A 23,982-nucleotide genomic window follows, 5' to 3' on the forward strand; every position below is an offset into this window, starting at 1 on the left:
ACTCAAATCATCACCTGCCTGTCTTTCCCACTAGGCTTTATGGTTTCTCTTAAAGCCTGTATAATATCTGACTCGTTCACTGCACCAGAAAGTGCTCGGCAAAAAAGATTTCAGTAAATATTTACTGAATGAATGGCCAGATATAAGAATACTAGAGAAGAGATATTTTGGGATTTGTTTCATTTGTTATATATAATAATAAAATATGAATGCTGTTTTATTCCTTCACCTAGTAAATGACAATACCATCACAACTGTGCAACAGTTCTGATGCCTACTCTAATGCTTAAATTCTAGTCTTTTGACTCTGAGTTGGTTAAGTTCAGATCTTACATAATACAATTAATTCTAGTTAGCAAACTATATGATAGTATCAAACTATACCTCAACTCTGAAGAGCAGTCACTCTAAAACTGTGCTACTCCTCAAAAGGAGTGAGCAGGTACCCCACCACCAGTACAGAGAAAACAAAAACCTATTTAGATTACAAATACAAGTATCCCCCTTTCAAAGTGAAAGCAACATTTCAGAATGAAAAATTTCCATGAGTGCCTCAGTGGCTCAGTCAGTTGAGCATCCAACTCCGGCTCAGGTCATGATCTCACTGTTCCTGAGTTTGAGCCCCATGTTGGGCTGTGCTGATGGCTCAGAGCCTGGAGCCTGCTTCAGATTCTGTGTCTCCCTCTCTCTACCCCTCCCCCCCCAAACTCGTACTGTCTCTCTCTCTCTCTCTAAAATAAACACTAAAAAAAAAGAAGAAAGGAAAAATTTCCAATTACCTATGCAAATTTTACAGTTAAGATCAAAAAGATGTTGTCTATGTTGACTAGTGGTATCTTTAGACATAGAATCAATCTCTTCTTTCTGTTTTTCAGATCCTTCTGTCTTCTCCAATGACTTGTTAGCTGTAGGTTCCTAAAAAAGGAATAAAAAGTTTCAGCAGACAAAATTTTGTCCCGATTATTAAAAATCAACTTATATTTCATATTGATACATGAAAGCTATTCCATTCACAGGTTGTTTTTCACTATTTCTTTATAAAATAAATGCTAGATATTAATTATGACTTAAAGTAGAGCAAAAACTCAAGACATTCTTCAGTCTTCATTCTTTAAGGCCTCTAACAAGATTTCCTATTATTTTCTCACTGATATTTGAAAACAAGAAAAGCTGTACTACACTCTCAAACCAGTCTAAGAAGCACCTACAGATTTATAGGCCTACTGAAGAATTCGCGAAGTCCTACAGATCCTGAGAATCTACATTTAAACAAGTGTTTAAGAGATGCCTGTGATGCAGATAGCCTGCACTTTACATACAGAGAAACAATACTGTAAACACTCTCAAAAAAACCATGAAACCAATGAAATAAACTACTTTAAAATATATATATTTTTAAAAATCTTCTTTCAACTTAAAGAACATCTGAGGCAAATAAATCACTGAATCTTCATGTTTTGAGCACTACAAACATGACACTATTATAATTTTTACCTGAATCTCCATGGCTGCTTCCTGTTCCTTCATTGGGGCATCACTCTCAATTTCTATTTCACCTTTATGAGTTATTTTTGTGATTGGCCGTCTTTCCACTTCTCTCTGCTCTTTCTCAATCATCTCTATGGTCTAAAGGAAATATTTTAAAGAAACATTTCACAATTGAAATATACATATTTCCAAATGTACAACTTTAAATAGTAAGAGCTTATCTAAAAATGAAAAAAATCATCATAGATGATTTTTAATCTTTAGGTGGTCTCTCAAACAACAAATATACACTGAGTACTTACAAATGTCAGAGACTGTTTTAAGTGCTGGGTTTATAAGCCATGAGAAGTTCACACATAAATTAACCAGAAGGAGCTAAAGTGCAATGTAATTTGCAAAGGGTTGAAACATGATATTTACCTGCTTTCTGATTTAGTATAGTAGCAGCTGCCACAGGGAAATGGGAATTATTTTCCTCAGATTCCTAACTTGATGTTCTTAACACTCCCCCAAATAGTGGAAGTTTATTCAAATACCAAAAATTATCAGGTAGTCCCCTATCAGTTTTCTCCTGACCAAGCTTACTTTGTGATGATGAACAAGCCTGGCAACACAATAATAAGCAAGTGTAGCAAAAACTAGTATAGTAAAAAGTAGCTGAGAGTGGAACAGGTTAAGAAAGGTAAAGATGGTCATTTATTTTGCCTGTTATATGCAAATCATCCTTTAAAGAAAGAAATCAGATACATGGCCTAAAGGAAGAACAAGCTGGTCTCCAAAGCAGGTAATACTTGCAGCCACATTTCAATGCAGAAGAGAGGCGTGTACATATTTGGGACATGGAGAGAAAGATGAGGTGATACTATTTTCAAATTAAGAGGAAAAATTACACAGGGTGAAAGTGAAGAAACATGTGAATAAGTGTAATATATGAAATCAAGGCCGGGGTGCCTGGGTGGCTCAGTCGGTTAAGCGGCCGACTTCGGCTCAGGTCATGATCTCGTGGTCCGTGAGTTCAAGCCCCGCGTCGGGCTCTGTGCTGACAGCTCAGAGCCTGGAGCCTGTTTCAGATTCTGTGTCTCCCTCTCTCTGACCTTCCCCCGTTCATGCTCTGTCTCTCTCTGTCTCAAAAATAAATAAACGTTAAAAAAAAATTAAAAAAAAAAAAAAAAAAAAAAAAAGAAATCAAGGCCCTGTGCTTCAAACTAGATTTAGCAGAAGATCCACACGGAGGCTTAATACCTGAGATGCAAGTATTATGGAAAAAAGAATCAGGTAAATCATGTAGAATTCCTATGAACTGTAAATAACCAATACTTTCTAGAATGAAAAGCTAACATTCTAGGGCACCTGAGTGGCTCAGTCGGTTGAGCCTACAACTCGTGATTTTGCTCAGATCATGGGATCAAGCCCCACGTTAGGCTCTGCACTAAGCATGGAGCCTGCTTACTATTCTCTCTCTCTCTCTGCCCCTCTCCCCTGCTCATGCTCTTTCTCTCTCAAAAATAAAAAATAAGTAAATTTTAAAAAGCCAATATTCTGAGGCCACTGTAATCAAACTAGTAGATAATGTGGTCATCCCACTGCCACAATAACCCTAAGTCACACATTCACTTAATGAATCTTTAAAGGTTATTTCAAGTTCACAACACCTAAATGAAAACTCCTGGCACTGGTGACTTTCAGAACTTTCTAATTTTAAAAATGGACTATGCTGCACATACTATTTATGTTACGTAACACCTCAGTCAGACCTGGGACAGAGCTACTTAAGCCCACAACATTTCTGTAAATAAGAGCATTCATATGTGACAATTTGGGTCAGGTTTTATCAATAAATGTGTTAAGGGAAAAAAATCCTTGTTTTTCTGACCTTTTGGTGTTTGAAATTTGAATGATAAGGGATTATAAACCTGTAAAATTTTCATTTTGACTTAATCTAGCACTACAAATTACCAATATTCATTATACCTTCAAATCGTGCTTCTGAAAAGTATAGACGTGATTAAGAAAAAATGTGCCTAATTTCCCATCTTTCTGATTTATGAAATATAACAAAACACAAGTTAATTATGTAACCTTCTAACTGAAGAAAATGAGAAAAAAGCAGCAGAGATAGGGAAAACAAAAGATTAAATTTAAGAACTCAGTTAATGGAAGATAAGTAACTTAGAAGAAGCATAGAACAGGAAGTGTGTATTACTGCGCACTCTGTTAAATTACCTCTGTGTATATATATAATTTCTCCCCTATGGCTGAAAAATACAGGTTCTGATATAGCCAAACACATATTCATAGATAATCTTACATGTCTGTTTTCTCTCCGTCTCCAAGCAGCTAACTCTTTAGAAGCTAGTTCTTCTGGACTCATTCTTATAAGATGATCAGGGGTTACTTCTCCTTTCAGTACTTTTTTAAATAATATCTGGAAATATTTAAAAATGGGAATAAAAGGGGAAGAAAACATTTTTAAAAGAAATTGGAACTGCTGTATAAAAATTTGTAATAAATAAAGATGCAATATTTAAACCGGATTTACAAATGTCTATTTATAAATCATCTACTACAAAGAGATTTACTGACAACCTTGTATTCTAGGAACTTCTCATCTAAGGTAACAAACACACCTTTCATATAAAAAATCAACACAGGGGCACCTGCGTAGCTCAGCTGGTTAAACATCTGACTCTTGATTTCAGCTCAGGTCACGATTTCTTGGTTCGTGGGATCACAAACTGCGTTAACAATGCAGAGCTTGCTTGGGATTCTCTCTCTCACTTTCTCTTTCTGACCCTCCCCACTCACACTCCCTCTGTCTCTCTCAAAATAAATAAATAAACATTTAAAAAATAAATGTAAAAATATCAACACATAGTGAAGAAACAGGTACAGTAGAACCATTACAACATCTATCCAAAAATTGTATTAAAACTGTTCCCCTACTCCCACCCTCCCCCAAAAGAAGATTCTGTCTCAGAGCATTCCCAGTGATACACTCTGTCATAATAGCCAACCTGTAGTAAATAGCAAGGTACCACATAAAAGAATTTTATTGAATGTGAGGTCTTTCATATTTTTAAGATTTCATAGTTTAAATTTTAACAGGCTTGGGAGGGACTCCAGAGCAAAGAACCAACTGCAAGAAAGAAACCCAATGGAAATAAATGTTTACTTACTGAAGAAAAGCTTCCAGACTATATAATTCAAGAAGTATCTGATCCCCTGGACTATGATGACAGATTATACAATGTAGATTTCTCTTAAGTAGCTGTTAGTATATACTTTAAGAAAATACCTCATATCACATACTATTGCAACTATCATTATACAAATTGACAAACTGTTATCACTTATGTGAAAATCTTATAAAACTTAAGCAAATACGTAAGGAGTTTGCATTCATATACATAGCTTTTAGATTTCCTCTAAGTCTCGAACAAGAAATGCCAGAAAATGATTAACAGTTCAATTAATATTTGCCTCACTGCTAAAAGATATTTAGAATTAAAGTCTTATTTGAATTAACAAAATGTTTTTTTTTAATGTTTATTTTTGAGAGATAGAGACAGAGTACGAGTGGGGGAGGGGCAGAGAGAGAGAGAGAGAGAGAGAGGCAGAATCTGAAGCAGGCTCCAGGCTCTGAGCTGTCAGCACAGAGCCCAACACAGCGTTGGAACTTGTGAACTGTGAAATCATGATCCGAGCTGAAGTCAGAAGCTCAGCTGACTGAGGCACCCAGATGCCCCAACGAAACGTTTTAAAATAGTGTTTTTTACATAATTTTTTTTTTAAGTACTGCTGCTCTGTTTTTAGATTCAAATCAGAAGTACCATTATAGTGGGGCGCCTGGGTGGCTCAATAAGTTAAGCATCCAACTCCTGGTGTCAGCTCAGGTCATGATCTCACAATTCCTGAGTTCAGCTGACCGCTCAGAGACTGCTTGGGATTCTCTCTCCCTCTCACCCTGACCCTTCCCCTACCCTCAAAAATAAACAAACAAACAAACAAAAAGAAGTACCATTACAGTATTTGTTATGAATTTTAGCTTAACAGAGTTTTTAAAGAATACATTTGAGTAAATTTTTAATAAATTGGATTAAATAAGGGACATAACGGAAAGAAAATTCACATAAATCAGGTTAAGACAGACTTAGCAGTTTACATTTTAATAGACTCATTATAGAACACTAGTTACCACTATTCAGAATTCATAATTCAGTGCAGTAGCGAAAGACTATTAAAACGACACAGTCTCGGGGCACCTGGGTGGCTCAGTTAAGTGTCCAACTTCACCTCAGGTCATGATTTCACAGTTCATGAGTTTGAGTCCCGTGTCGGGCTCTGTGATGACAGCTCGGAGCCTGGAGCCTGCTTCGAATTCTGTGTCTCCTTCTCTCTCTGCCCCTCACCCATTCATACTCTGTCTCTCTCAAAAATAAATACTGAAAAAAATTTTTTAAAACAATGACACAGTCTCAAGGTGCCAGGGTGGCAGTTAAGTGTTGGACTTCAGCTCAGAGCTCATGCTCTCTCTAGCTCTCAAAACATAAAAAAATGTTAAAAAAATATTTTTTTAAATAAAAAATAATAAATAAAATAAAATGACACATTCTCACTTTAGGAAATAAATTATAGATCTGTTGTATTATAATCTTAAAATTCCAATATATTCAGGAAAGCTGGAAGCTTAAACAGGTATAGACATGAACAAAACATACTTACATTGTTTTTAGGATCTTTCAGATTAAACATCAAACTTCTGTATTTGTTCTTATATTTAGCATCTGTGTCCCGAAAAAAAGAGAAAAGCTCTTTTTCAATTTTTGTGGCAACTTTTGCTGCTTTTTCCTCTGGCACCTTCAAATTGGACTCTGTAAGTCTTAAAATTAGAATAATTCAATTATTCTTCAAATACAATAAGCATATAGTAAGCATATGTGATTCAATCCTCTACAATAATAACGTGTGTTACCTTTTCATAAGAATGTCTTTAAGAGAATGTCTGACGCTTTGTCTGATCTGATCTGCAGAAGGCTTGGAAGTAGAAGTAGCAGGAGGATGCACATTAGGCACTCCCTTTTCAATTTTCTTCTTTCTTATCTCTTGCTTCTCATGAGCCCCTAATTTAAACAAATAACAAAATTCATTAAACTGTTTTTAAAAAGATATCTTCCTTTTTAGTGCATACTGTTAAGCTTCTAAACAAAATTGACTGATTAAAAAATCACTATTTAGAAATAAGATCAGGGGGTACCTGGGTGGCTCAATCGGTTAAGCATCTGACCCTTAACTTGGTTCAGGTCATGACCTCATCGTTGGTGAGACTGAGCCCCACAACAGGCTCTGCTCTGACAGCACAGAGCCTGCTTAGGATTCTCTCTCCCTTTTTCTGCCCCTCCCCCGCTTGTGCACATGTACGTGCGCACTCTCTCTCAAAATAAACATTTTTTAAAAAATAGAAATAACATCAGAACCCATATTGAAATATTCCTGACATTAAAATTCTATTCTACATATGGTGACATGTTAACTAGACTTATCGTGACCATTCTGCAATACATACAAATATCAAATTATTGTCATATGCTGGAAACTAATGTTATATGCCAATTACACCTCACCAAAAAAATTCTAATTTAAATGAATTTTAATTATAAATTAAGTGACTAAAAAGTGGCCCTATGAAGTGCATATGCCCTTTACCCATTTTATTTTTTTAATTTAAGTAATCTCTATACCCCATGTGGGGCTCAAACTCACAACCTTGAGATCAAGAGTCACACACTATTCTGACTGAGCCAGCCAAGCACCCCCACCTTTTCCCATTTTAGATAATGGTTTTTAGAGCTAGTTTCTTTTCACATAATATAATATTAAGGGGCTCCAGGCTGGCTCAGTCAGTGGAGCGTGAGACTCTTGATCTTGGGGTTGTGAGTTGGAGCCCCACGTTGGGTGTAGAGACTACTTAAAAATAAAATCTTCAAAAACAAAAATTTTAAAAACTATTTAGAAAATATGATCTGAATTTATTAGGTGAGCAGATAATTTAATGATTTTTCCAGTACCACAAAATTGATGAATCTCTGGTTTTAAAACAATTGTGCTTGATATTGTTAATTTGACACGTTAAGCTTTTCAAATGATTTTTCATTCCAACATTACTAATTCATGTAACATCTCCAAAGTCTCTATGTGAAACATCTCAGTACTCTGACCTTCTACCATACCGACTTATTACCGACAACCCCAAGATCAAGAGTCGCATGCTCTTCTACTGAGCCAAGGTGCCCCAACTTAAATCTATCATTTTTTACCATTTGTGTCCTCATTTTCCCACATAACCAACTTTAATTAAACAGTCCAACATTGTTACCACACCCTTGCATTCAAAACACCTTTATCCTCTCTGCTTTAAACATCTGTATTTGCAAAACCACAACCTGGTGAAAGCCAGCCTTAACCTTCACCCAAACAGCCTACAAACAGTTGAAGGCAACTGGAGAAAAAACACTGATGCTAACAGATCTCCCTATAAATTCATAACCACAAAACTGAAGTAGATAACTCAATCTGCTGCCCTAATCCTATTAAGTTTTCCTGGTAAACTTGTTTTCCCACTTCCCCAAACATTATTTTACACTTTTTCTCCTCTCTTCACAATCCAACAATACCTCCTTCACCAACTTCAACCTCATTTGATTTTTTTCAAAATCAAAATTCTTTACCCCAATACTATATTTTTTCTTCATAGTGCCTAAATGCCGTGATAGAGCACACCATCTGTCTTCTACTATTCGTATTTAAGAGCCATGAGGGTGGGGTCTTATTAAATTCATTTGTACTTCCCAGAATTTAGAGCAATAGTTTTTAATTTCAAGAAAGGTAAATCACATATTTTTGTTGTCATTAAAATATTAAAATGGTTAAATTTCCCTAAATATACTAATTGATAGTGTATAAAATAAATATAGCTTTATTAGTGTATAATAATTTTTATTAATCTTACTACCTTGTTTGGAACCTTTTTCTCCTGTACAAATAACAGTTGAAGGTTCTTTTGGTATTTTTTCACTTTTTTCTTCTGAGGATCTCCGAGGTAAAACCGGTTGTCCCATCTTTCGAAGAGGAGCTAGCTGCCATTTTTTTATTTCACTATCTCTACAGTCTGATGAGTTTTTGCCTTCACCAGATTCCTGGGGGGGGAAAAAGTATTTAATTCATTAGAATGAAAATTACTAAAGCAAGGCTCAAGAGTATATTGATAAAAAAAAAAAAATTAAACCTAATTAGTATTACAATCCATTAAGATAGCAAATATTATATTCTTTTTTTTTTTTAAGTTTATTTATTCTTGAGAAAGAGAGAAAGTGTGAATGGGGGAGGGGCAGAAAGAGAAAGGAAGAGAGAAAACCAGCAGGCTCCACACCATCAACACAGAGCCTGATACAGGGCTCAAAACCACGGACCATGAGATCATGTCCTGAATGGAAGTCAGACGCTTAACTAAGTCACCCAGGCACCCCAGCAAACATTATATTCTTTAGCCCAATACTTAAAAGGTTATTTTTAAAGATGTACACAAATAACTCTCAATTAGTAGCAAAAAGGAGCTTTGCCCTTTCATTCAAAATCCATTTGTCAAGCACCTATTTTCTGCAGAACACATAATAGCCTATAAAGGAAAACTTAAAAAACATGGATATCACTTTCCAGGTAGTGATATTAGCAAGAAAATTAGATACAAGATAATAAGAGTTCTCTTAGCTGTGGATATGGAAAAAGGAGGGAGAGATTGTGGAGAAATAGGTATCTATGTTCTTCACCACTTTCTAAAACAAATGAAATCACATCCATCTACAGCAAGTGTTCAATTTTTTTTCATTGTATCTATTAGCAATTTTAGCTCCCATAAAGTAGAACAAACCATCAGGATACCTGCTATTCTCATCCTGATTATAGCCCACAAAGAACTACTACAGAACTAGAATTCTAAAACCCTTTAAAGTAATTAATCACATCATGGTAGTGTTTGAAAGACAGGGAGAAGAACCCTGTGTATAGGCATATATAATCATAGGTTTTAATTAGAGTACATACAAAAAAAAAACACTAATTTTCTCTAGACTAGGAATCCTCTCATTTTTTATTTACTCATTTTCTATCTTTCCAACTAGAATTACTTGAGACCAGGAACATATCTTAATCAGTGCTATACACCCAAGTCTGGTACCACACTTGGCACACAATAGGAACTCAACACATGGTTCAACATAAAATCTAGGGATAGGAAGTGATAACTTAAAAAGCAGATTCCAGAAACTAAAATCAGACAAGTGCAAACAAAATTCAACAGAGTTCATCAGTAAAAAGAAAAGGAAGCAGTAATAACCTGAAGGGCACATGTATTTACAAAATCAGACCAACCTCAACTTCTTTTCTGACACAGAGAGTGGACAGAGTGGTCTCTCAAAACATTTACAATGTTTTATGTCTTTTTAGACAGGATGGAAATAACTTAGCTAAATGACAAAACAATGAGCTATATTTCTAAATGGTCAAAATATTATATCCAAGAAGTGATGATTAATAGTTAATGATTAACAGAAGTTTTCCAAAGATGTGCTATAAACTATTCTCAATGGAGTTCTCAATTCTATACCATCAGTGACTTTGGCGCTCATCAAATCAACAGAGAAAGCAATAGCAAATGCCAGAAGGACATAATCTGATTCTCAAAAAGTCTGGTCAGACAGAAATTGCTGGGTGCTACAAGTACTGGCAAACTGCAACTTAATCCAGTTTTGTTATATAAAGAATGTCTCAAAAAACTGAGTTTGTAAATAATGGAGATGACTTTGGAGAAAACATGCTTATATTCTTCAATCTAAATGGCTGAACTAAAAGATTTCCAAACTTCCTTCTTAACTCTCCAATTCATGTTCACTGTCTTTTGGATTATTATAGTTGACTATCCACATATATATGTTGCCACTGTACTCTTCGCTAGCATTATAAAACAACAAATTTCTATAAGAATAGAAAATTCATAGGTAACAAAAAGGCAGACAATAAAACATAAAAATTCAATCAGATATAGCACTGAATCTTTTATACATTTCTCCTGTAATAGATTACATATCTTGAAATTTCTATTTAGGAAATACTTTCAGAAATCAGTTAAAAATATAAGATTAGGGAAAACTGACAACTCTAAGATAGAAATTCTTAAGTGAAGGTTCCAAGCAAACACTGGGACAATGTCAAAAGAATTAAGTTTACTTTTCCTTACAGAGACAAAATAACTCTTCTACCTGAAGACAATGTCGAATATAGTTTAAGAATTAGTAGATAGATATTTATGAGCTGGAAAACTTTTTTTAAAAAGCTTATTAGCAAGTACACTGTAGAGCTTATTACCACTTAATGCCACAAGATCACATACACATCCTACCACAGAAAATCCAAGTACCAAACTAGAGACTAGAAACTGCATAAGACACTGTTAGAAATAAAATCTATGTGTTTTGATGATTTCACCACCTGGTTTCATCAAGACTGCCAAAATATTTTAAATAAAATTCCATTCATTTTTATGGAAAAATAAATTTGAAAAGGTACTCTTAGAACAATGAAACCCAAAGAGAAATTTATTTGAGAGAACGAGCACGTGCGAGAGAGTGAGAGGGCAGGGAAAAGGGACAGTGGGGAGATGGAGGAAGAATCCCATCCAGGCTCCATACTCAGCATGGAGCCCAATGCGGGGTTTGATCCCAAGATCCTGGAATCATGACCTCAGCCAAAATCAAGAATCAGATGCTCAACGAACTGAGCCATCCAGGAGACCCCAAAGAAATTTCCAATTGTCAGTCCATACAAAGTTCTTAAATAAAAAGAATGCATTAATGAGCACCTTACCCGCTTTAAAATTTTGACCTTGTGCTTCACTGTATCTTCTATGTATTTGGTTTTTTCATTTGTTGGTGTGTGCTTTGATAACCCAAGCTTTTCATATTCCATTGTCCTATCTTCACTATGGACTTCAACTTTAGCCTGGTTTTCCAAAATATCTGCATCTACTATTTCAGTCTTTTTATCTTCTTCAGCACAACATTTCACACACACGTATTCTTTGTCTTCCTCTCCCATTTGTTGTGCTTGGCAAAGACTTAAACCAACACAATCACCATGAAACCAGTCATCACATCTCCCACAGCCAACCATAAACCTGGGGGAAGGGAAAAAACTTTGATTTAATACATTTTTTAAAAACCCAATGTCAAAAATGCCCAAGTTAAATAGTTAATCATTTTCTGACATTGTTTTTCACTCTGTCAGTTCAACATGGAGCAAGTTTTCAAAGAATATTCTATGAAAATGGAACTTTTAAGAAGTCAAATACATCCCCACTTGTATGAATGAGAAAATACAAAAAACCATAATGGTTAAATCAAGTGCAACTGAACTTTGTTAGCATACTACACAGAATAACAAAGCATAGAGTAACGTTTCTCCACTGAGAAGGGTGGTAAGATCTGTGATAGTGTGATCACAGACAATCCATCAAAGTTACCATTACATTTACCCCACACACCTGATATATATAAAACTCAAGAATCATTCATCCAATGAATCATACTGAAATGACAAAAAGAGATAGCAACAAATATAAAACTCAAAAACTAACATAATGGAGACTCTTGCACTGTTTATTAACCACCTTAACTATGTAACTATACTTTGAGGTCAAAATATTCTGGTTTCATGGTATAACAGTGATTATATTAAGCTGAAGAATCTTGTATGTACTTTTGAGTGTGGACTTCCTTACTACACTTGTTTTTCCAAATAAAGATCATTGTTCTTAACATGAAGATATTAATATTCAGGCTGAATTTTTTAAAGTTTCCAATCGACTTACAAGTTTGCCTTTACGGATTTTTATCTAACTTCACTAACCAACGAAAAAGCCTATGGATGGATACAAGATTAAGGACTCTAAAAACCTTGTTTTTCTAACTTGGAAATATCTGGAATTACTTCTGAATGGTAAATCAGATGTACAAACAGCAATTTGAGAGAGAAATTATCGTTTTAAAATACTTTTTACCCCACTGTCAGGAAAACTAGAGAACTCACTTAATCATGTTTAACATTTTCCTTTCTTCTTCAAGTTGGTAATTCATGATATGTTTGAAAGCTTACGATAAAGAGATTTAGGTCTATTCTTTAATGAATTAAAGACTTTCTGCTGATTTTGGTAACAGTGGCACCAACAATGTCAAACCCATTTTAAAAACCTGTGGACCAACAGGAAGATGTTTTAAGGTAATTCAACGGGTGGTACAGCCAACTCTCAAAATATACCAGAGGTTCTGTTTGAAGGTTGAAACTATAAAAACAACATTTAATCCTTACAAGAGGTCTTGAAAAAAGTCACAGCAAATATTCATTCCTCAAATGCAGCACATTTTTCTCTTCTTTGTATCCCTTTCTATTGTGTATCAGGCTACTGCTGTCCATTAAGGAAACCTGACTTCTTCCTATGATTCACCATTCTTTACCCTAACTGGTAATGTCTGTGCTATCTTTATCAAATAAGTCATTATCTCCCCAACATGACAAGGGAAAAAACAGAAACAAGAAAACCTTCTGTTTTATGTTAAAATAAAACAAAACACAATGTTTTGGATTCATAAGCCAACAACAAAACTTTCAAACAATGTGTTATTTGTTTGCAAGATAGAAATGGTCTGTCTGTCTAGGCTTGGGGAGATTTTAGATGGGTCCATGTTTCAATGATACAGATCTTCCAGCCAACAGAATAAATAAGTTTGAAAAATCCAAGTGCATAGCTTTTCTACTTCAGGTTTCAAAGTCATAAGAACTATTTCTTGAAAGCAGGTAATATGTCTGTGAAATAGCGAAGGAAAGCTAGTAGTCATTTCCCTTTATTTCCACTATCAGAGCAACATTAGCAAGTCTAGACTAAGTTTCAATGAGACTACTTAAAAAACCTACACACTATGACCATGACTATGCTTTTACCCCAAATTCAACTCTTAAATATTATAAAGCATGGATTTTAAATTTCAAATTTTTATTTCATCAGGGAACTTATTTTATGGTTACAAAACTTATTAACTAATTGTATTTCATTACGCCTCATTTCAAGTCTGTTTTGGAAAGGTCTCCTCAAATGTGAGTCTCTGAAAAGCAAATCTCTAGCGCCATCTACAGATTATCTTAATAGTTTAGGATTTTATATAGAAAAATAAATAAAATTCTAAAAAGTCATTGATAAAAATAATTTCCACATGTTCTAGGGAAAAAATAAATTAACTCACTTGAAAGTAAAACTGATTTTACAAAAATGTAAATCTGGATCATTTTTAGGTCTGAAACTTAGAGGAGTACTACAAATTTTATGGGTATTTATATTGGGGAAAATTTATATTGGGGGGAAAAGGTCTATCACAAAAAGAGAGTATTACTTTCTTCCCTTTTTGTATTATTCCTCATGATTTAAAAATGTGAGGGATAGGGGAGAGAGTATGAATCACATAGCTAACAGAATTACTACCCATCTTCTGTTCTAGCCTTGAATTTCTGATTATTAATAGGCAAAATCACTTACAGAAAAGACTATATAACCTGAATGTTAAATATTTCATTAAAAATAAACAAATAAATAAATAAATAAATATTGTATGGAGTTTACCTCTGGATCAATTAAGTAAACCAAGTAGGCATGCATCAGTTAAATGGATGAGTTCAGAAATATTTGTTGTATCTCCTATTGTTAAATATTCATACACAAAGTTTAAAAGTAAAAAGCTAAACTAGACTTAGTGTAAGATAAAAACCAATTTAAAATTCTAACCTTTTTGGCATAAGCCAAAATATATTCTTAGAAAAGTTTAAAGTTTCTTTAAAGTAAATGAGAGGCAAGCAACAATGAAAACTGTTCTCAGCATGTTCATGTTACAATTACCAACAACGGAGCTGTTACAAGATGGGTCTTCAGTTCTGATTAAGTATTTAAGTGACAATCTAGACCATATCACTATAAATGTATATGTACTCACTCTTTTCTAAAATGATTCTATTCCACATAAATATTAAATCAGTTTTTGTCACTAACAATCTTATCTGCAGATGAAAATACTTATCTGTCAATCTCTTAAAATCTTGAGAAAAACAATCTTATTCTGGAAGAAAATTTCCTTCTCACAAAAACAATTTGAGTATAAAGCCATCATGCTATGGAGATTTTTTGTTTTTAAATTTCATCCAATGTATTAATCATCTATTGCTGGGCAAGAAAATGCAATACAAACTAAAAATACAAACACCTGGAGACGTAGGAAAAAACTAGAAACTACAGGATAGATACTATGAAAAGACTAACACTTCTTCCTTCCAAAATGCCAACTGGTTTATGTAAACACAAGTGCAAAGATGATTTTTTTAAAGGGAGTATTAAGTAGTCCGGTTTTTAAAATAATGAATATGCTTGTGTTGTAAGGCTGATGAAAATAAATGGAAGCAAAAACAACAGTTTGATGTGTAAATTGTTAAGTCAATACCTACTGTCTTTAGGATATGTATAGTGTTGCCTATGGTCAAATATTCATTACATTTGGTGATGTCATGTACAAATCCATACTTAAAAATATAATTTCCAACTGGAAGCACACACAGGAAGCTAACTTTAGTTGTAATACATGTAAAATGCTTAAGAGTTATAAAACAGTCCTTAGAAGCAAAGCTGTCACAAGTGCAAGAAAATGTCATATTAACAAATAGCTTTCCATATGGCTACTGCATGAAATGGACAAAAATTATTTCCAGATATGCCCTTCCTAATAAATTCATAATCTTATTTATACATGGATTAAAATAGGAAAATTACATGCTGTATGACAGGTACATTTTTTGAGTAAAAATGTATACAAGCATGATGTATCAAAAAAAGTAGTGAAGGCTAGTTAATATGTGAAGAAAAAACAATCAATTACTTAGGCTTGCTTCTTTATTCACAAAATGTAATGTGAAATGTTGCTTCCCAATTGTTTCCAATGTCATTATATATTATGCATGTTAATTACATAAAGTAAACTCAAAATCCCTACATATGTATTATTCTAAGTCATTTTCCACACTGAGGCAAAGAAACTCTAGGTTTTATAGAAGAGATACAGAAGGTGGCATTAGGTTAAAAACAAAAAAACAGTAGGATTTAACATTAACACTTAATGTTCATTTTAGGAAAATAACTGTTGATGTTGGTAAAGTGAGCCATCATTAAAAAGCCTTGGCAAACTCCTGAGGGCCAAACCATCAGAAGAGTAGCTTATCTGCAACAAAACTACACTGTAACACACTTAACACTGTTTGTAACTCTAGGCTCAAGTTTCATTTTAGAAACTCCTTCAAGCTAAGGCTCCTCTTGCATTACTCAGACCACATGTCAGCATGTAATGATTTTTAAAAGATTCTGGCAGAGAAAAAAGTGCTGGCCTAAAAGAACACTTAAAAGCACCACCCAGCCCTTAATTCTGAAAATTTAGCAAGCCCACTTTAGAATATCTGAATAAGGTGTTTTCTATTAAATTTAATTTAATTAAAAAAAAAAAAACTACAACACATATGTGAGGACAAATGTAGCACAATATCCAAAGACACAATTTTTAAAAACTGGAATATGTGGTTATAAAGAATAACCGCCGACACTAAAAATAGGACATGGACTGAATCACAAATAAAGGCATGAAAGTTTGTTATGTCTTTGACATAACAGTTCGACATAAAACTTTAAGTTTTTTACAGAATAGCTCCAACAACTCCCACCCACTCTGCCCAACCACCACCTCCCACACCAAAATAATTACACAACATACTTTACTAAACTGTCCCTACCTAAAAAGCTTCATTTTAATGTAACCTGATAGTGCTGGGAAAACTCATCCTAATATTTACTTTCATGAATGAGTGAGGATAATATTACAAAGTGCAAGTTATAATGTTCTTTCATCATGTCAGTGTTGATAGAAGTTCCAACAGCAATCTCAACACGAACAGGACAATCTTGCAGCTGCAAACTCCACTTCATCTCCTGTTTTCTTAAAACACTAGCAAATAAAAAATACATGGTGGGGGGAGGGGGTCTGGCAGTGTCAAAAAGCTATAAAACACTGAATCCTAAAATCACTTCTATCGGAATTCACGAGAAATCCTTCAAATCACTAAAACATTCAAAAGAGAAATACAGGTTTTCACTCCGTTCCATGTTACATACACAATCTACCCAGGTAATTTTAACAGTTGTTTTAGCTATCAAACTTCATTCCAAGGTCAAGTTTGATAGTTATGAAGTGATGGTGTGCTTGATTTACTAGAATTTTTTATATCTTCAAAAGAAAAATAGAATTTCCATTATGACCTTTACATTTTATTACTAGTTCTTCTCAAGCCAAATAAAATAAAACTTACAGACCCAAAGCAGTGTTAACAATTTTTTGATCAGGAAGTTTTTTTTCTCTTTCAGATGCAACAACTAAATCACACACTCTAACTGGTTACAATGACAAAACATTTCTGTATATACCAGCAGTTGGTCAGGCTACGCTTTTTTTTTTTTTTTTAATGTTCTAGGATGACATATTTATAAATTCAGTAGCTCCATCTATTATTTATCCAGGATTGATGAGGGGTTTTTTTGTTTCTGCAAAAGTCTTTGTATATTAAATAATTTCTTTCTATAAAAAAGTTCTCAAATAACCCTACCCTAAAAAGCAATTTCTCTTTAATGCACATATCACACACACATACACACACACCTGTTGCCATGTGGTTTTTTGCAAAACCCACACTGCTTGCTGGGAGTCCACATATATTTGCTTTCAAATGAAGAGCTATGGTCTGAACCTTCTTTTTTTATAGTAGCTATGTTGTCTGGAATGAACAATGGTGGCTCATCCAAAGAAAAACTTTTGCTGCTTCTTCTCTGGCGGGGTTGTAGGTTCTTCTCAGGTTTTTTTAGTTTCAGTTTATCTTCCTCCTTAAAATGCTCTACACCACCTGCATGTTCAAGCTCTTCCTTCACATGGCTATTGGTTTTCATCCCTGCAGCCAGCTGCTGGGGCTTATGGCATTGTTTCTGGCTGGAATGTAATAAATGTCCAGTTTGTGCAGGATGATGGGGTTCTTTAGAGCCACCAGGGTGACCATGAGGTTTATCACTCAGAGAATGAGTTAAGGGTTTGGAAACCTGCACTAAATTTTGATCCTGTGATGTTTTTTTCAATATAGAATGAGCTTGATTTTTCACAGATTTAACCCCAGAATTGCAACTCTGAATTTTTGAATCCTTATCAACTTGTTTTTTTCTCACTTTGACTGGCCTATGAAAATTTTGCTGAGTTTCTGGTTCATCAACATTTCGTTTCACGCTTTTGACATTAACCTTAGTTTTGTTATGCATTAGTTCATGCTTTGCTGCAACAATTTTTTTCAGAGTATCTGTGGTCATGTTTTGCTTAGAATGAATTACAGGTTTTGTTTGTTTGGATTTTATGTTTTTTGACTCTAAGCAAGAAACACTACTTGACTGGCTGCTTCTGTCATCCTGAAGGTTTGCTATTTCATGAGACTCCATTTTAATACTTTCAACAACATTCAACTGTTCTGAATTTTGGTCAGGTGCATCACAAATAGCATTTTCTAAAATATTACTTTCTGGTTCAAAAGCATTAGCATCAACCATCTCTAAGTTTGATTTATTAAATTCTGTACTCTCCAACTGCTTATCGTTAGACTCTGTGTCATTACAATAACCCAAAGATTCTATTTCATTTCTTTGAAAGGAGTTCTTCGCTTTATCAGCAACTTCCAGGGTATTCTTCAATTCCATATTACATTCATTTACTTCATCCACAGAACCAGACAAACCTGTAAGGTTCTTTTCTGTTTTATTTGGATTTGTACAAGCAGCAGCATCAGAAGGAGAGGCAGAAGATGCAGGCTCCTCAATAATTTGGTCATCTTTACGAGATAATTTTACTGTCTCATTTGATTCTTGTTCAACTTTTCCTTTTTCCCTCCCTTCTTCAACAACAGTGCCATCCATCTTAACTGAAATAGAATCATCCTGTTCTTCTTTATCTGAAAACTTAAACAGTGGGCTACTAACAGTTTTGACTTTACAGTCCATCAGAGCTTCATTCTTCTTCTCTTCAATACTAACACAAGTCTCTGAAAGGAGTGAACAATTTAATTCATGAGATGGCACATTTGCTTCTCCCTGATTATCACACTTCTGCTTAGAATCTAATCCAGCTTCATCCTTCATTTCAAGACAAGACGACACTGAAGAATGACTTGAAGACACTGATACTTCTGGTACCACGTCAATTTGTCCAATATGTCGGCTGCTCCTTCTGCTCTCTTTATGGTATTCAGGTTTTGGTGATACAGAAACTTCTTTAATCTGACACCTTTCTGGATGTTTCACCCCTGCTTTGGGGGCAGATACAGTCTTCCCAGATGCCTTTTTTGTGCTATTTAAAGGTGCTGCATTTGAACGCTTGGCAATAGTGCTTTGTCGCAAACTTCTTACTTGTTCTATCACAAGGGAAAAAAACAAATAAAAATAACTTAGCTATTTTGCCATGTGTTTTTATTTCAATACAATTTAGAATACATCACTTCTTTATTCTGAGCTATAAATTTGCTCATTTCAGTGAAAATGTACTGAAAGTTACTCATGATGATCATATATATGTATGTATATATCTCCATGTTAAATTTTACATTTATCAAAGTTCTATAAATTCTGACAGGAGAAAAAACTTCTAGAAAATTCAGACTGATATTATACTTTACTATAAGACAAGAATGTTTTCATCAAGTTTCTTTTCTATAATAAATAAGCAGGGAGCAAAATAAATGAGTTTCCTTTGCATTAATGCCCATCATAAAGCAAGACTGTCATACAGTTTTAAACATTAAGTATCTTTAAATAAAGAATACCAAACAAATTCAGGTGCCAATATAATAAGAACTAAACCACCTATAACAAACAGGATCTGTGTGAGTTTCAAAACACAGCCTCACAACTCAAACTCCTTTATGAATGTGCTTCACTTATATCACCATTTTAGCATATAAGCTATTCCTAAGAAATGAAGTATATGCTATAGTACCACAGATAAAGAGAAATTACAACTAAAGAAGTTTAAGCCAGGAAAATATACCATAAAAGAAAATGGGGAAAGTATGAAAATAATTGAACAAAGCTTCCCACCTTTAACAATATTCCTAACAAAGAATCTACTATTTGAGTTTTTCCTCTTTTCCCTATCTGAATACACCTCCAAGAAAAGGAACACATATGGAGTGCAAGGAAAACAGAAAGAAAGAGAACTAAAGTAGATTCACTAATCAGAAAAACAACCCACAAAATGAAATAGAAAATAAACTATTTCCAAGCCTATGCATATCCAATACCTCCAAATAAACACCATGAAAATTAAATACTATCAATTACCAAAAATAAAAAGACTCCTTCCTACTCTTCAGTGCAAAACACCACTATGCACCAATACTTAAACACTGCTTATTTGTCATATACCACTTTTACTTTTTTTAATATTTATTTTTGAGAGAGAGAGAGAGAGAACACGAGTGGGGAAGGGATAGAGAGAGAGGGAGTCAAAGGATCTGAAGCAGGCTCTGAGCTGATAGCAGAGGGCTCGATGCGGGGTTTGAACTCACGAACCATGAGATTATGACCTGAGCCGAAGTCAGGCACTTAACCGACAGCCACCCAGGTACCCCTACCACTAAACTTTTAAAGAAGGTATCAGGTGTCTTCACTTGTCTTTAACAGTCCTTGGTGATGCCTACTGTCTTGATGTGATTATTAATAGTACATTCTTTTATTCTCAAAAGTGTCCTAGTTTGAACAAAAAACTATCTGGTTGTCCCAATCTTAGAGACCCTTCCTAATTCCCCCAGGACTCAGCACAGTATTTCTTCATTAGGTAAGCACCCAACAATTTTTAAAAATTTTGTGGATTATTGTGTGGATTACTAACTGTTCACCACATGCTCAGATATATAACATTTTTAAATAACTAAGAACTTAATGGTTCATTATCAATATCTGGATAAGATTTTTATGTATTTTATGCATTTTAAGCTTTGAAGACAGCTTGTAATAGTTTACACTTCTACTTTATTCATCTGCCTTGAAATAAAGTAAAGGAACTTTTAACACCCATTACCTACGTTGTCACAAATAAATAGCATATTCAACCATAAAGGTAATTAAGATTAAAAAAACGTTTTTCAGGGGCGCCTGGGTGGTTCAGTCAGTTATGCATCCAACTTCGACTCAGGTCATAATCTTGCGGCTTGTGAGTTCAAGCACCACGTAGGGCTGTGCTGACAATTCAGAGCTTCAAGCCTGCTTCAGATTCTGTGTCTCCCACTCTCTCTGCCCCTCCCCCGCTCACTCTCGCTCTCTCTTAAACCTTAAAAAAAAAAAAGTTTTCCAATAGTAACTGATTTATTGAGCCAAAGATCAAGTTGTTTTTTTCTCCTCTAAATATAAACTGCCTTAGCTGGAATCCTGGCTGTATAGGCCAAACATTATCATTACCTGTCCATACTGTTCATCCTATTCTTTTCATTGCTTTAAGTTACAAGTATTACCAAATAATTGATTTTAAAAACTGATTAAAAATATATATTGAGGAAAAGATGATAAAAGTAAATAACATGCATCTAACTTAATCCACTTCTCAAAACACCACACTAAAACTATACAAAAGGCATGAATCTAAAATGAATGGAAGAACAGGAGAAAACCTGAATTTTGGAAGCCAAACAAGAGATGATCAAGAAGTGACCCAAAGGAGATAAACCCTAAGATGGCAACGTGGGCAAGAACCAATAGCATTAATACCTCAAAAGGGTTAGGAACTGGTGACCCCAGATGATTCTAAAATGAGGATGAAGACAGGTAGTTAAAATGAAGAGGAGTTAAAAGCTGTTTAAGAAGCAGTCAGACCACTAGCTCCCTCTCCCTGACTCCATCTGCCAGGCAACTGCCCTTTCCTGGTCCTAATCCAAGATTTGGAGGCTTGCTCTCTGGAAGAGTATAAATCAGGGTTTCTAGACTAAGGAACATCAGGCACAGATAAAAGTGGCAGGAAAGTACACTGAAATGTATGATATTAAGTGAAGTTATATACCTGAGACACCCTGTCAGCTTCCTTGAAGGACTCCCATTACACAATCTAATTGAGCCTAAAGGAATAAATAACCTCAATTCTGACAACAGGGGTTCCTCAAAATAAAAAAATAATAATAATAAAAATAAAAAGCATAGCCAGATAACCACACAGTGAAGCTCACAGTAGACAAAACCCAACCCACACACTCTTGAGTGTTAACCTCTTCAACATGAGCAAGCAATCAAGGATCAGACATTTTAGAAAAGTCCCTAACATGAAAGATGGAGAGAGGGAAAAAAAAAGACAACATGGAGAAAAAAGAAACTATAACTATGAAAGGAGACCAAAAACACCTTTTAAAACACTTTTTAAAGCACAAGTACCTTAGAAAAGACAGAAGATACTGCATCCACAAAACAAGACCACAATGCTACGAAAAGGACTATCCCGAAACAAAAAAAAGAACATTCAAAAATTAGAAATGCAAAATTTGACGGAAAAGTTGGAGGATAAACATGTGAAAATTTCACCAAGGAGAGGAAAAAGATAAAGAGATAGAAAGTAGGCAAGATCAAGAAAATGGAAGGATCAGTCCTTTCTAACACTTGAATAATAAGGAGTTCAAGAAAGCAAGAACTAAGAAAATAGAGGGATTACCAATGAATAATACAAAAAGTTTTCCCAGAATTGAATAATAGTCCTTTTCAGACTAAAAGGAAATATGGAGTACCCAGAGTTCAATATATAAAATACACTTACCCTAAGACACATTATCAGAAATATCAAAACACTAGAGCTGAAGAGAAAGACTCCACAAACTTCCAAAAGAAAGTAGGTAACACTCTACTTAAAAGAAATTAAGGAATTCCTTAAAAGGAATCAGAATAAACTTCTCAACAGCACTGAAATTAGAAGAAAATAGAGGAAAACTTTCAAATTTCTGAAGGAAAACTATGTTCAACCTTGAATCCTACATTCAACCAGACTGTAATTCCAATAGAAGACCAGATTAAATATATCTGCAGACATACAGTTTTAAAATAATATGTCTCCATGTTCTTTTTCCACACAAAACTACTGGAAAAAGTGTCACCAAAATGAAGTAGGCAAGCCAAAAAAGGAGGAAATAAGAACTATAACACCAAACAGAATCCTCAGAAGAATAGAAAAGGGAGATCCCTGGATAATAGCTATGCATCAGGCTTATACAGTGCACATGGGAGCAGATCAGAAAGCTCCAGTTTCTTCAATAAAATGAAAATGACAGAACATCTGATATGCACAAGTATTTTTAGGAAAGATTTAGACACCAGCAGAGTAGTTGAGGTATTACTGATATGTACAAAGAAAGCTATGTACAAATATACAAAACTATAAAGCAAATGAACAACAAAAACAACTATTAAGTCAGAAAGACAAAAAGTTGTATAGGAAAAGTAACCTCAGTTTATTAAAATCGATCATCTCTAACAGCATACAGAGTCACAATAACATAATTACTAGTGACATAACAAAATTAGAGAATGTACTTTTGTGTGATGAGAACAAGAGGAAAAAAAACACTAAATTCATCATCCAGAGTGGGAAGTCAATAAAAATACTTATATCAGAATAATCAAAAAGTAGTAATATGTTACTTAGAGACATGAAACTAAATACCAAAAAATTAATAATACCAGCTGAAAGAATGATTTCCTCTGGGGAAAAAGAAGTATTAGAAACTTACAGAATTAGTGAACCCTTTAAATTTTGTAAATATAGGGGTGCCTGGGTAGCTCAGTCAGTTAAGCATCCAACTTCAGCTCAGGTCATGAGCTCACGGTTTGTGAATTTGAGCTCCGTGTCGAGCTCTGTGCTGGACTCTGTGCTGACAGCTCAGAGCCTAGAGCCTGCTTTGGAGTCTGTGTGTGTCTCTCTCTCTCTGCCCCTCCCCCAACTCGTGCTGTGTTTCTGTCTGTCAAAAATGAATAAACTAAACTAAAATAAACTAAAATAAAATAAACTAAAATTAAATTAAATTAAAATTAAATTAAACTAAACTAAAATTAAATAAATAAATTTTGTAAATATATAATTTCAATGAAAATTTTTAAAACTATACCAACAAATTGATATAATCTCAAAATTGATTATTATCAAAATGCTGAGATTAGCAAGCACCATGAAAATATATCTCTGCTTAGCAAGGTCATGACCTATCACATCTGTCTCTATACCTTTGATTTTCTAGCTAGAACCTCTCTGGAAGGATTAC

General features: G+C 34.4%; 1 protein-coding gene across 6 annotated transcripts in view; it reads right to left on the minus strand.

Annotated features, from left to right (window-relative positions):
* PHF3 (PHD finger protein 3) overlaps positions 1 to 23,982 on the minus strand; it is an 81,481-nt gene that overhangs the window by 10,777 nt on the left and 46,722 nt on the right. For 5 of the 6 annotated variants that reach the window (XM_019417645.2, XM_019417642.2, XM_019417643.2 and 2 more), the window contains 8 exons: positions 17,328 to 19,110; positions 11,404 to 11,713; positions 8,498 to 8,681; positions 6,461 to 6,608; positions 6,211 to 6,367; positions 3,797 to 3,913; positions 1,495 to 1,626; positions 780 to 915 (listed from right to left, as the gene is read on the minus strand). In XM_019417645.2, the coding sequence (XP_019273190.1) occupies positions 780 to 915; positions 1,495 to 1,626; positions 3,797 to 3,913; positions 6,211 to 6,367; positions 6,461 to 6,608; positions 8,498 to 8,681; positions 11,404 to 11,713; positions 17,328 to 19,110 (2,967 nt within the window). Of the gene's footprint in view, positions 1 to 779; positions 916 to 1,494; positions 1,627 to 3,796; positions 3,914 to 6,210; positions 6,368 to 6,460; positions 6,609 to 8,497; positions 8,682 to 11,403; positions 11,714 to 16,923; positions 19,111 to 23,982 lie in introns of those variants that run through there. The other variant, XM_053904768.1, reaches the window with a different exon arrangement.

This window comes from Panthera pardus, unplaced genomic scaffold (assembly GCF_024362965.1).
Source record: "Panthera pardus isolate Hobbes unplaced genomic scaffold, ASM2436296v1 HiC_scaffold_17, whole genome shotgun sequence".
Taxonomy (NCBI): Eukaryota; Metazoa; Chordata; class Mammalia; order Carnivora; family Felidae; genus Panthera; species Panthera pardus.